The sequence below is a fragment of the Miniopterus schreibersii genome (assembly GCF_964146895.1).
Source record: "Miniopterus schreibersii genome assembly, chromosome: 11".
Lineage (NCBI taxonomy): Eukaryota > Metazoa > Chordata > Mammalia > Chiroptera > Miniopteridae > Miniopterus > Miniopterus schreibersii.
In genome coordinates, this window is record NC_138111.1 from 40,786,410 (window position 1) to 40,801,092 (window position 14,683).

A 14,683-nucleotide genomic window follows, 5' to 3' on the forward strand; every position below is an offset into this window, starting at 1 on the left:
TCCAGACCTAGACTGGCTGCCTCGCCTGCTATCACCTAACCTGTATCTAGCCAAGACAGAAGGAAACAGCAACAAAGAAAAATTTCTACAGAAGCTCCAACCACCAAACCTTAACATGCTAAAGGACCAAGCCAGACTCTATAAATATGCATATATTAAAAATGAACCTACCATGTTGAGTGAACCAAGCTGCTAGCCTGAAGGTGGAAAATGACTTACAGTGTAAGAAGCACTTCACCCGCACAAATCTGATCTTCATTCCCAGGAGCTAGATTTCAACAACTAGTTCAGCATTTAACAGATAATGAAGGAGAATGTGTACAAAGTAGTCCCATCCTGAAATGCAAGCTAATTACAAAACTGCATATGTAAAAACAGAAAAAGTAAAACAGCTAATCCCATAGGCAATGTTGTGACCTCTTTGTGAAGATCTTTTTAATTCCTAGGAACAATGTTTGGGAACATTCTGTTTAAAAAGGAAAAATATCTAATAAATTAATTTTCTATCTAAGAAATCTCAGTAACCCACCTCAATGCTCAAATTCACATTAAATGTTTGAGAGTCACTATATTAGTTTCCTGTTGCTGCTGTAACAAATTATCATAAACGTAAGAGGCTTAAAACAATAAAATTTTATTAGCTTACAGCTCTGGCAGTCAGAAGTCCTAATGTTCCTTTGTGGAGGCCCTAAGGTAGAATCAGTTGTCTTGCCTTTTTTGGCTTCTAGATTCTGCCTGCATTCCTTAGCTCATGGCCCCTTCCTCCACTTCCAAAGCCAACAGTTGTAGCATCTTCAAAGCTTTCTCTCTCTCTGACTTCTGCTCTGTTATCACATCTCCTTCTCTGACTCCAGTCTTCCTGTCTTCCTCTGTTAAGGCCCTGTGATTACAATGGACTTATCTTGATAATTCAGGATACACTTCCCACTTCAGGATCTTTAACTTAATCAGATTGGCAAAGTCCCTTTTGCTATATAAGGTAACAGAGTCACTGGTTCTGGGGATTAGGATGTGAACAACTTTGGGTGGCCATTATTCTGTCTACTATAGTCACTATGTCACTCATATAAAAAAAGAATATTCAAATATCTTTGCAGCTATCTCTACACTATTAACCAAGAGTGCTTGCTTAAAAAAATCCATTCATAAGAAATTATTAAATGAAAACAAAGAAAAAACAAACAAGTGGGACTACATCAAAGTAAAAAGTTTTTGCACAGTGAAAGAAACCATCAACAAACTGAAAAGAAAATCTACTGAATGGGAGAAGATATTCACCATTGATACATTCAATAAAGGGTTAATATCCAAAATGGATTAAGCAACTCATATGATTTAACACCAAAAAACACAAACAATCTGATTAAAAATTGGGCAGAGGACCTGAATAGACGTTTCTCCAAAGAGGACATACAGATGGCCAACAGACATGAAAAGATGCTCAACATCACTATTCATGAGGGAAATGCAAATTAAGACCTAACTGAGATATCACCTCATACCTAGGAGAATGGCTATGATCAATAATCAAAGAACAACAAGGGTTGGCAAAGATGTGAAGAAATGAGAACCCTTGTGTACTATTAGTGGAACTGTAAATTGATGCTGCCACTATAGACAACAAGGTTCTTCAAAAAACTAAAAAAAGAACTACCTTATGACCCAGCAATTCCACTGCAGGGTATTTATCTGAAGAAGTCCGAAACACTAACCTGAAAAGATATATGCACCCCTATGTTCACTGCAGCTTTATTTACGATACCGAGATATGGAAGCAATCTAGTGTCCCTTAATAGATGAATGGATAAAGAAGATTTGGTACATATATATAATGGAACATTACTCAGCCATAAAAAAGAATGAAATCTTGCCATCTGCAATAGCATGGATGGACCTCGAGGGTAGCATGCTGAGTGAAATAAGTCAGACAGAGAAAGACAAATACCATATGATTTCACTTACATGTGGAAATAAAGCAAAATAAATGAACAAAGAAACCGGAAACAGACTCAGAAATACAGAGAACAAACTGATGGCGACCCCATGGGAGGGAGTTTAGGGGGATGAGTAAAAAAGGTGAAGGGATTAAAAAGTACAAATTGGCAGTTATAAAAACAGACATGGGGATGTAAAGTACAGCATAGAGATTATAGTCAGTAACATCATAATAACGATACCTGTATATGGTGTCAGATGAGTACTAGACTTACCAGGGTAATCACTCCATAAAGTATATAAATATCTAATCGCTATGCTGTATACCTGAAACTAATGTAATATTGCACATTAACTGTAATTGAAAAATAACATTAAAAATTATTAAAATAAAAATGATGAAAGATTTGTCTTCTTCCACAGAACCAAACATAAAGATTAACTCTAAAGAAAAATCAGAAGGGTTTTCCCTCAGATGCATTTCTTGCCACAGTGAAAATCAAACATGTTCTCCCTTACTCACGGAGCAGGCGACAGGCACATCCTGGTTGTCAGGGACAGCATGTTCTCATTCAGGGACGCTGGTCTAGTTGTGATGTTGACGTGGTAACAGCCAGATTGGCAATTTGAACGCGCTAAGAATTACCTGTTTGAATAAAGCGTAGTCCTGTTGTGTGGATAATGTTCATCGACATATAAGGAAGAAGATGAAATTGTGGTCGTCAAGGAAGCGGCTTCAAACAGGGACGGCGTGCTGGGCACCAGGTCTGGCCTGTGGCGGGACCCCAGCGCTGCGCAACAAAAGCAACACGCGCGCTCATGAGTCTCAGTAATAAATGCTGCTTTCAGGTCTATAATCATTTAGGCGAGTCGAAAGCATTCATTTCACATATTAGGCTGCCAATTAAATTATGAATTAACTGAGCTCCTCTGAACTGCAGCAGAAATGTAAAAGAGCTTCCTGCAAACAGGTTAAACAGGAAGGAAATTGCATTAATTTACAAAATGGCTTATGGAAATGACATTATGAATGTTCTTTTAAAAACCTAATAAAGTGATTTACTGTTTCAAAAGATGACATAAAAAGCTCCTAGGAGCTTAAATTCCACAGAGATTAAAAGTATGATTGGCAAACGTATAAACAGACAGTAAACCTGTTTTCTCCTCTCGATGACATGCACGTATCTGTGATTCTCAATTTAGACCTAAGAACTCAGACTTTGAAGAGCCAGGAAACACGTCTCACACACTAACAGCCAGTTAGCTGTACTTTAACCGTGCTAGAGCCCACACCTATCTTTGAACATGGCTCTTCTTTGCATCATATTTTAACAGCAAGGCTGCCTTTTTTAAAATGAGAAAACTCTTATTCCTTTTAAAATATGTAGATACCTAAGAAAATGCGTATCCAAGAGACCTCCCTCATCAGGAAAGTGGAATATTCAAGGCTGAGCAGTGACCCATGCCCACTCTCAAGATTCTATGTGGATTCTTTTTTTCTTTTAAGAGTTGAATCTGGATCACTTTAAATCATCTTATCCTAAACTTTAGACAAATTTACATCCATTACTGGCCAGCCTGTCAGAGACAGCCCTTTAATTAAAGGTCCAGTCAGACAGAACAGAGCTTCTCTAAAAGGAGACATGTGAGTCCCCGGAGAGAGAGCACTGTGGACATCCTAGGCGGATGAGTCCTGTCCTTAAAATTCTGCAGTTTGATTCATGCTGATTTTTTTTTTTTTACCTGTGTAGATATTTTATTTTTTAATTTTTATTAAGATAGAATTGACATATAACATTGTACTAGTTTTAGGTGTACAACCCAATGACTTGCTATATGTGCATACTGCAAAGTGATTAACACAAGAAGGTTAGTTAACACTCCTAGTTACAACCCATAACGCACAGTCATGGGTTGATCTAATCTCTTAGCAACTTTCACATATGCAATAGAGTATTGTTAACTGGTGTTGCCAGGCTTTACTGTGGATTTTCAATCATTCCTCCAAACTAAACTCAAACAGATAATAAATACAATATAACTGGGAGGGGTTTCTGGTATTCTGTTATAGGTAAAACAGACTCAAAATTATGTATTTTCAGGAAGTGTGTGTGAATGGAAACTGATCCTAAGAGGCACTATCCTATGAGTGTGAGGCTTGGGATTTTGCTTTGGAAGGGGTGTAGGTGGAGAGGGGAGCGAGGCACGGAGGAACAAGGAGGCAGCCACAGCAGGGCTGGGCTCTGGACTAGGAAGCTGTACACACATTAAAATGTATGAGATGGTGCAGCTGCGCCTTCAATTCAGGTCAAAGAAAAGAACTGCTCTTAGAATAAAAGATGATAATCATAAAAATACGAGTAACCGAAGTGTGCAGCATTCAAAAATTAGAAAAGCTTCGGTTTAATAAGACAGCTGGCCAGCAATCGTCAACGTACTTGATCCTACCTTCTCAGTTACTACAGAGAAAAATATGAAAACTCAATAATATTGAAAACTGGGTCTGAAATATAACCTCACATCAGAGTCCAGTGAATTGCCACTAAATATAAGGCAGATGGAGCAGAACTGAGAACAATGAATGCAGACTCAGGTCTTGCAGACTCAGGTCTTGGGCATACTCAGCTCGACCTGGTAAACCAGAGGCTACCTGAGTGATATCATACAGGGAAACGCTACCTGCCTATGACTCGGGCCCAGGTCACACGTCATCCAAACCCTGGGTAGCTGATCCCTCAACCTCTTAGGAGCAGCCCTCTGAAGCAGAGAACAGTTTCTTCATGCTCCTGCATCCTTGTTTTGTTTTTTTTAAACCTAGTGTGCTAGGCAGAATTCTAGGATGATCCCCAATGGCCTGCACCCTTGCATAACCTCCCTTTGAGTGTGGGTGGAACCTGTGAATATGTTGAGATGTTGCTCCTGTGATTATTTTATCTGAAATGGCAAAAGGAATTTTGCAGATATCATTAAGGTTAACTAATCAGTTAACTTTGAGTTGGTCCAAGAGGAGATTATCCAGGTGGGCCTGGCCTAGTTACGTGAGCCCTTTAATTCTGTCTCCAGGTCAGAGATTCAAAGTGTCACTTGTGAGAAGTTCTAACTATGAAGATCGAGGGGGCTTCATGGCAAGGAATGTGGGTGGTCTCTAGGGCCTGAGTGTGATTCTCAGGTGTCACACAGCAAAGACACAGGACTTCAGCCCTACAACTGCAAGGAGATGAATTCTGCCAAAAGCATGAAGAATGTGGAGGAGGTTCAGCACCTCCAGATGAGAACTCAGCCCAGCGGACGCCTTGATCCCAGCTTTGGAGTCCCTGCTTAGCTGTGCCCAGAGAGCTGAGGTTGGCCTCCTCAGTCTTCTGACTTACAGAACTGTGAGCTAATAAATGGAGGCTGCATGAAGCCGCTAACTTTCTGGTAATGTTCCATGGTGACAGGAAACTAACGTAACTAAGATATCCTGAGAAGGACAGAAAACAAATGATTAAAAACTAGAGGGCAATTTGATGACAACTTGGTGTGCTACGGAAGGGGAAGTCCCCAAGTACAGAGCGCTATGAAAAGGCCCAACTTATAGCAAACTTTGTGGATGCAGAGAATTAATGAATAAACTCATTTGAAAGTAGTATGTTAACATTCTCAAAGAATACACTCAATAGGTTTTTCTCTGACCTTTGGAAACCTTTTCAGGTGAAGTATCTTTATATTTAAACAATGGGTCCAATAGTTCATCTGAGGAAAAAAAAAGCACACTATGTGCACTATTTGCCATGTTTCAGACTTTCTGGGTGCTGTGTAATGAATTTATCACCCAGATTAACACCTGTCTAAAGTCTAAAGTCTGTTTTGACTTTAGAAGTTGCATTGAGCATAATACTTGAAAGTTTAACAAACACAGTTTAAAAATAAGTGTATCCTATTTCCCAGACTGCAGACACCTTGAGTTTTATGCGTGCTTAAGAACCCCAGGCATGTGGTAGGGGGATGGCAGGGCAGGGATGCTTAGGGACAGAGGGTGGATGTCTGCCAGAAACTGGAGCCATCAACTCAGACAGAGGAGCAAGGGAGGTTTATTAACCCTTCGCTAAAATCACTAAATCTGGGGAAGAAGGGGTTTATAGAAAGATGAGAAAGCAGCTCAACATGGCACATACGGATAAGAGCTGCAGAAGAGACAGGAATCACACCCTGTCCTGAAGACGCAGAGGAAAAGAAAGCCCGGAGAAGTGATCTTCCACAGGAAGTAGAAGCAATTTTTAGGAAATGTTAGGATTCCCCCAAAAATACACTGATTAAAAAATCTGAAATGTCACTTCCTCCTCTAGGATTAAAAGAGAAAAACCGAATGACCCACTCAAAGGGTAGAGAAAAGTAGTTGAGAAAACTCAACCCTGATTCCTGATAAAAACTTCTAGCAAACTAGGAATACAGAGGAACTTCCTTGACCTGCTTACGGGTATCAAGTACAGCAAAGTTCTTTCCAACAGTGAAACATTAGAAGCGTTCCCTTTGAAATGAGGACAAGGCAAGGCTGCCCACAGTCACCACTTCTATTCATCAGTGTGCCAGCGTCCTAGCCAGCAAGTAAGAAAGGGAAAAAAGACTGAGGTCTATAAGGCAGCGACAGTGAGCCAGAAGACCCAAATCTTAAAAGGCACTATTTAAAGAGGCAGAATATATATCTATGTCTATACTTCTACATTCATCTGAGGAGTAAACCTACCAAAAGGTAGGTATATATGACATGCAAGGAGAAAATTATAGAAGTGATTCAATTCATTAAAGAGGACCTAAATAAATTGATAATGCACTGTTACATTTTAATTGTATGTACATACCTAAGTATGTGTTTATATGTATATAATGTGTATGTGTGTTTGAAAAAATATATATATACATGCATAGAACAAGGTCTACTAGTAAAAACACCGAACGGTTCAGATTTGCCACCTTCAGGTAGCAGGATTATAGGTCTTGCTTTTGAATATTTTACTATTTTCTAATTTTTTTATACTGTAAACCATATATTATATTGTCTATGTGTTTTAAAATTTTTATATTAACTGTGGCACACTGTAAATATCCTTTAAAATTATTTAATGGACTGTTCCTTAGAGCAGGTATTTTGTAATTTTTCTGTTGTGAGTTTACATGTATAAATAAAAGCACAAGAACTTTCTCTTGTTTTGTTACGTATCTTTACCTTCTTCGTCAAGGCTGCTGAAACTCTGCCCTTCTGTCAGCAAATCACGCTTCTCATCCTTCCATTCCTGGCTAATTGAGGACACGATCTCCTGTGAGGTGGCCTTCAGGGCGGCGATGGAGTTGCACCGTTTCTTAGAAGGCGAGGCCTTCAAAGCTACACAGAAAGGAAAAAGAGACAGATGAAGATACTTATTATAAAAACACAATAATATTTTATTTATTAATATTTTACGTATTCTTTATTATTAACATTTTAGTCATTATTTGAGAAGAATGCAAGAAACTTTGCTTTATATACATAAGGAAGGGGAGATGAAATTGTGTTTTGGTTATTTTTTTTGTTCAAAATGAGTTGACCTAAATCAGAATATCCTAGAATAAATTTGGGTTGAAATGTCTCTCCGGATTTTAAAATAAAAGTCTGATTTGAGGTGAAATTCAAATGTTTTGTTGCTAAAGAATTATTGTTCCTTCTCCAGGCAATGTTTTTTTTACTGCTGGGAAGAGGTAAACGCAGATGGTAAACTAAGGAGAATTCTCATGACCCTAGTTTTAACTTGGGACTGAGACTTCCTAACGATGCCAATGTTTAATCTTATACTCATGCAGCTCAATTTAGTAAGTTACTTCCGGTTGCTTTTTCTTACAGTGACTTTCCACTGAAATTTCCTGCCCTTTGGGTCTCTTCTAGATCATGATTACATCAGATGTATAATTCACCACTGATCTTTGTCCAAACAGCATTTTTCAACTTCAGAAGTGTGTTGGGAACCTGAACCAAGACAAATGTATTTCCCCATCAACCATGCTGCTGAAGGCTGTGACTTTACTTCTGATATGTCAGTGGTGCTGCTTTGGCTGCAGCTGGACCATCCCCATTATATTCACTAACTTAAAAAAAAAACAAGTATTGATTTTAGAGAGAGAGGAAGGGAGAGAGAAACATGGATGAGAGAAACGTTGATCGGCTGCCTCCTGCATGCCCCCTACTGGGGACTGAGCCTGCAACCCAGGCATGTGCCCTGACTGGGAATTGAACTGGTGACCTTTCGGTGCACAGGACGACCCTCCAACCAACTGAGCCCACCAGCCAGGGCTACATTCACTCTTTGCTGCAACAATTCTTGGCTTTCCATGTTAAAGAATTTCCTTGGAGGGCGGGGGGGAGGGCAGTGAGGCTCGTTTATGCCTTCCCCTGAACTTGGGTTTGGCAGTGTCTCTCCTCCTTGAGGTTTGCATATGGGGGTAACTTGATAGCAGATGCATTACAGTAATTGTGTTTAGCCTTGGGAATTTCAGAGCGTAGATTACACTGCTCATCTGGGGCCTTCCCATAGGCAGCTGGCAAGAATTTAATTGGAGAAGGACTTTGGGACACACAAATGAGGGAAGAAAGAGGGCAATCTCTCCACTTAAAGAGAAGGGATGGCTTATGTGTCCCCTGAGCAGTCTTATCATCATCATACTATAATCACCATCATAAGTAAAGGGCTTTAGGATTTGGAAGTCAACGTTTACATTCCACATCTCAAGTTATGCACATGGTTGTCTGAGGGAGACAGGCCCTTTTATGGGTCCAGAAGCAGAGTAGAAACATGACCTGCTCAAGGTCACAGAGCTAGAAACCATGAACCCCCAGGTGTCTTTCTCTTTTTCTTAAGCTATCTAATTGTGGGTTCATTTGCTAGCCCTTTTAGCATTCTATTTTCTGGTTAAAGTGAAGGAGGAAGAAAAAAACCTAGAGTTTGTTTTGCTTTAAGGGGAGGAGATCTTGAACATTTAAAAGCAGATCAAAATGGATTTTAATGGTAAATAAGTGGCCTAAATAATCACATTTTCTTTAACTCCTCATCCTATCAAAATAGTGGCCACACTTGCTTTACAGGGCTGAAGAATATCCCACACACTGGCTATTGCTTTAATACTGTATCTGCTAATATTAATAAACCCCCAACTCTGTCCTACAATACAGTATTTTAGAACTTCTAAGCCAGAGGATCTCAGCTGTGGTTCAGGGACCACTGAGTCTCTGAGACCCTCTTAGAAGGTCTGCAATGTTAAAACTATTCTCATAATAATATTAAGACATTATTTGCCTTTCTCATTTCCATTCTCCCACGTTCTCTAGATGCCACATGACCTGTGATATCGTCACAGGCTGAATTCAGCAGCAGGCATGAGAGTCCAGATGTGTTCTATTGAGTGAGAATTAGGGATATGAAAGAATATAAAAATGCCACTCTCATCACTCTTAAGTATTTGTTTTGGAAAATAATTTAAAAATAAAAAAATTATTTTTCATAATTACTTATTTAAAATTTTTTTACTTTGTTAAAATAGACTTATGTTAGCATGCATTTTTTATTGTTTCCTTTTAAGAATTAATGAGTAGTTAAATTTTCCCTCAGTTTTAAATTCTAATATGTGAAATGTAGATAAATATAACCCACATAAATAAAAGGTCTTTGGGGGCCTCAATCACTTTTTCAGAGTGTAAAGCGGTGTTGAGACCAAAAGATCTGAGAATTGCATGGTTCTTAGGTCAATGCTAATTCTCTAAACTGAGAAGCAGCTAGGACCAAAACCGTGGGCAGGACCAAGGAAACGTGAATGAGGGAAGACACCCAGAGAACTGCATGGACCTGTGGCTCACACTGGAACAAAGGCCAACAGACCAGGAAAACAGCTCTTTGTTCATTATCAGCATCACGTACAGTGAGGAGCAGAGAGGACCCCAAAACAGCCCCCTGCCAGGACCACGTAGCACCTCAAGAAAGCATTTCCTTTTGTCTTCAAAGGTAAATCTTCCTTAAAGGAGTTATCTGAGCCTCACTCAGCAGTTAAGGACTTAAGTCTTGGGGGAAATGAATGCCTCAGGGATTTTTTGACTTTTAAAAAAAATTAAATTTATTGGGGTGACACTGGTTAATATGAATATATAGGTTTCAGGTGTGGGTTTTTATGTTACAAGATCTGTATACTGCACTGTGTGCCCACCGCCCAAACTCCCGTCTCTCAGGGATTTCTTTTGAGGGGATAATCTCAAAAGATGGTTTGGGTTGCTGGTTACTTTCTTTTGTGCCACAGACACTCCTGGATTTATCTTTGGCTACACAATGTCTGGAAATAGGTATCCCATGTCCATCCAGCCCTGTGTCCTGCCACTCAGCTGCCTCTGCACCTACCGCTATCCAGCTCATCTATCCGCAAGGCCCTGAAACTACCCCCGGGCCTTTGCATATGCCGTTCCTGCTCCTCGAGATTGCCTCTCTTCCTAATGAACACTGGCTTATATTTTCAGGGCTTTGTTTAAATATCCTTCTCTCTGTGAAGCTCTATGTGGAAGAATTGGTCTTTTCTCTGTGTACCTATAGCAGTGTATGCAAAAACACTATTCACAGTTGCTTTATTATATTATAAATCTATGACATGTTCCAATTCCTGACCCCAAACAGACTTTCAATATTATCAATGCTTAGCATAGTGCCAGGTATGTAATAGGTGCTCACATGGTGATTGAATGAATGTATTATTGTCCTCAAATCTTAGGAGAGTTGATTTCTAACAAATTAATGTAGTATTCTAGTCCTTTCAGGAAACTAAGTTTTAGCACATTAGGCATATTATTTGAGCAGAGAATTTCAGTGAAGTTTTAACATTTTGGGGACTAATATTTCCAGAAGGATTTATAAGATTTTGCAGACATTATTACATTGGCAACATGACTCAAGTCTGGGGTGAGATGAATGGATTTAAGAAGGTTAAACAGGCCCTGGGTAGCTCACTTGGTGAGAGCATCTTCCTGATACGCCAAGGTTGCGGGTTTGACTCCTAGTCAGGGCACATACAAGAATCAACCAATCAATGCGTAAATAAGTGGAACAACGAGTTGATGTTTCTCTCTTTCTCTCCCTTTCTCTCTCTCTCTAAAATCAATTTAAAAAAAAGGTTAAGCAAACTGATTTGAAAAAAGAAACTTGAAGACTAAGTACTGTTTTTCTTGGGATGGTGTTAGGAAGGGGGAGTTTTCACTTGCTAAATATGCCTTTAGGCATTAAAGGCTTTAAATTAATCACAATTGACAAAGCATCTTGAAACTGTATTTTAAGTTGTCAGTTTTACTAATTAATTGCTACCCCTTGAAATGCTGGCAGTAGATGAAAAGTCCATTCATTTCTTCAATTATTCATCAAATAATGACTGAGTGCCTACAGTGTGTCAGGAAATGTGTCAGGTGCTGGGAATGTATATGAGTGAACCAGACGCAGTCCCATTTTTAAGGAACTCACAGCCTTGTGGGGCGAACAGAAAAACAGCTCACTATAGCAGAGTACGGTAAGTTCTACAGCAGAAACCCCAGCTAAACTGAGCCCTGAAGGAAGACCAGGGGAAGGGTGGGAAGGGAGCTGCAGGGAAAGGGATAGCATGTGAAGGGCAGTGCAGTGAGCCTGGAATGTCTGGGTGACTGGGGAGCTCAGAGCTGCAGCCTAGGGGACAGGGCATGGTGCGCAATAAATAAGGTGAGAGAGAAGTCACAGGGAAGGGGGAGACAGGTCACATCACAAAGGACTCAGAAGCCAAATGAAGGATTTTGTGTACCAGGAAAACATGGAAATTAAACACACACACAAAACTTTTTAACCATGGAAGGGTAATTAGCAAGAGAACATTTAAATTTTAAGTTGAGGAGACGATTAAATGGGGACACGACTGGAGGTAAGAGACCAATGTGGGGGACACAGCTGTATGCAAAAACCCCCTCAAAAACCAAAACCACACACACACACACACCCAGTGGCTGAACTAGAAGAGACATTGTGAAAGAAAGAAGGGGATGAAACCTCAATATTTCAGAGAGAGACTAGGTGTTGGTGAGTGACTGCATGTGAGTATAAACATAAGAATGATTATAAATGTAAGAATAATTAAGAAAAAATTCCATTTATAACAACATTAAAAATACTTAAGAATAAATTAAACAAAAGCACAACACTTGTGAAAATTACAAAACATAGTTGAGAGAAATCAATGAAGTCTTAAATAAAAAGAAAGACATCCATGTTCAAGGAATGGAAGAGTTAATACCGTTAAGATGGCAAGACACTTCAATAGAGCTACAGGTTCAGCACAGTCCTTGTCAGAATCCGAGCTGCCTTTTGTTTTTGTTTTGTTTTGCTTTTGTTCATTCTCACCCAAGGATATTTCTTCCATTGAGTGGAAGAGGGGGGAGGAGAGAAAGGAGAGAGAGAGAAATATCGACGTGAGAGAGCCACAGCAACTGGGAAGCTGCAGCGCAGGGAAGGCCCCTGACTGGAAATGGAGCTGGAGGCCCTTCGGGGAGCGGCCAGCGCCCTAACTGCTGCACCCACGCTGGCCAGACCAAGCTGCCCTTTGTTGCAGAAACTGACAAGCCGATTCTAAAATTCATACAGAAGCCCAAGGGACCAAGAACAGCCAAAACAATTTTGAAAAAGAACTCACGCTTTTGAAGGACTCACACTTCTGATTTCAAAACTTAGAATACAGCACTGAAGTAACCGAGGCAGTATGGTATTGGGGTAAGGACAGGCATAGGGATCAATGGAACAGAACTGAGAATCCAGAAATAAGTCCTAACATTTGTAGACAACTGATTTTCAACATGGGAGCAACGATAGTTCAACGGGGGAAAGAATAGGCTTTTCAACAAATGGTGCTGAAACAACTGCATATCCACGTGCAAAAGAATGAAGCTGAGCCTATCTGACACCACATACTAAACACGGAATCAATATTTGTAGGTCATGTATCTGAAAACAGAAACTTGTGTCCAGATATATAAAGAACTCTTGCAACTCAACAGTAAAAAGCCAAATAACCCAACTAAAAATGGGCAAAGACGGTTTTCCTAGGTCCATTTCAATTCAGCATTTGGTGGACACTATGTTATTTCTGTAGTCTGTTTGTTTCTACATTATTTCAGATGGTTTCTGAATTTTTAAAATATGGAAATATAAAAACTTTCACAAAACATGAAACATGAAGAAAGCAACAAGGACAAAAATGTTTTAGAACTTGGACAACTATTAACCTGTTAGACAAGAGGTTTCTTGGAATAAACTTTGTACACCTTTATTCAGAGCATTTTCAAAGCGTGGGTGAGACTGTCCCTCAGATTGGGTTTCTATTGTTAAGCACTGTAATAGTAAAAACCACTTACAGAGAAAAAAATGGGCAAAGGATTTGAATAGACATTTCTCCAAGGAAAACATAAATGGTCAATAAACACATAAGATGTTCAACATCATTAGTCAGTAAAGAAATGCAAATCAAAGCCACCCTGAGATGCCATGCTATATCCACTAGGGTGTTCGAGATGAAAGACAGATAATAACATACACTGGGCAAATGGAGATAAACTGGATCCCTCATACGTTGCTGATGGGACTGCAAAATGACGTAGCTGCTTTGGAAAAGAGTTTGGCAGTTCCTCAAAATGTTAAATGAAGTTACCATCTGATCTAGCAGCTCTACTCCTAGGTATATATCCAAGAGAAATGAAAACACGTCCACACAAAACCTTGCACATGAATGCTTGTAACGGCTGCATTACCCGTAACAGCCAAAAGAGAAACAATGCAAATATCCACCCACAAATGAATGGACAAACAAAATGTGGTACATCCATAAAATGGAATATTATTCAGCAATGAAAAAGAATAAAGTACAAGATGGCTAAATCTTGAAAACATTATGTTAAGTAAAAACTGCCGAACACAGGAGGCCACATACTGTATGATCCATTTATATAAAATATCCAGAATAGGCAAATCCATAGAGACAGAAAATGAATTCGTAGTTGCCAGGGGCTGGGAAGAAGAGGGAATGGAGAGTGACTGCTAATGGGTGTGAGATTTCTTTTTGGGGTAAGGAAAATGTTCTAAAATTAGAGAGTGGTGACAGTTGCACAACTTTGTGACTATTCTAAGAATCACAGAATTGTACATTTTAAAAGGGCTAATTTCATGGTATGTGAATTATATATCCATAAAGATGTTATAAAAATAGACTAAAAATCAAAATGGGAAAAAGTCAATAGATTTGACTACTTGAGTAGAATACTTGTTACATTAAAAACGTGTTATATTTCATGGAATTGAAGATGCCACTGACTGTACCATTAATTTCTATACTACTAAGAAGGCAAACCTCCCAAGATGGGGACTCCAATGGAGGAGTGTCACTAAAGCTGAGACACCAAGGGCCACACCCTCCATAAACCTACCAGGGGCACAGGAAAGTCGTGTTGTTCAGCCTTGGCAAAGGGTAAAGAAAGGTGGAAAATCTTCCTTCAAAATTCGAACCACTCCCTTATGGTCCATCTTAGGCAAAAACAAAAAACAAAACAAAACAAAACAAACCTTAGATAATTTAATTGGTTTCCATTTGAGGCCAATTTTAAGATAGCACTGAGATTGTCAAATGTGAAACAAAAGTTTTTCTTAAGACTAAAAAAGATTAAAAAAGGATTGATATCTTTAATATGTAGAATTCATATAAATCA

General features: G+C 39.3%; 1 protein-coding gene across 3 annotated transcripts in view; it reads right to left on the minus strand.

The window, feature by feature from the left end:
- The window catches only part of PIP5K1B (phosphatidylinositol-4-phosphate 5-kinase type 1 beta), a 266,167-nt gene that overhangs the window by 58,383 nt on the left and 193,101 nt on the right, over positions 1–14,683 (minus strand). For all 3 annotated transcript variants that reach the window (XM_081151913.1, XM_081151915.1, XM_081151914.1), the window contains 2 exons: positions 7,139–7,294; positions 2,582–2,726 (listed from right to left, as the gene is read on the minus strand). In XM_081151913.1, the coding sequence (XP_081008039.1) occupies positions 2,582–2,726; positions 7,139–7,294 (301 nt within the window). The remainder of the gene's footprint in view (positions 1–2,581; positions 2,727–7,138; positions 7,295–14,683) is intronic.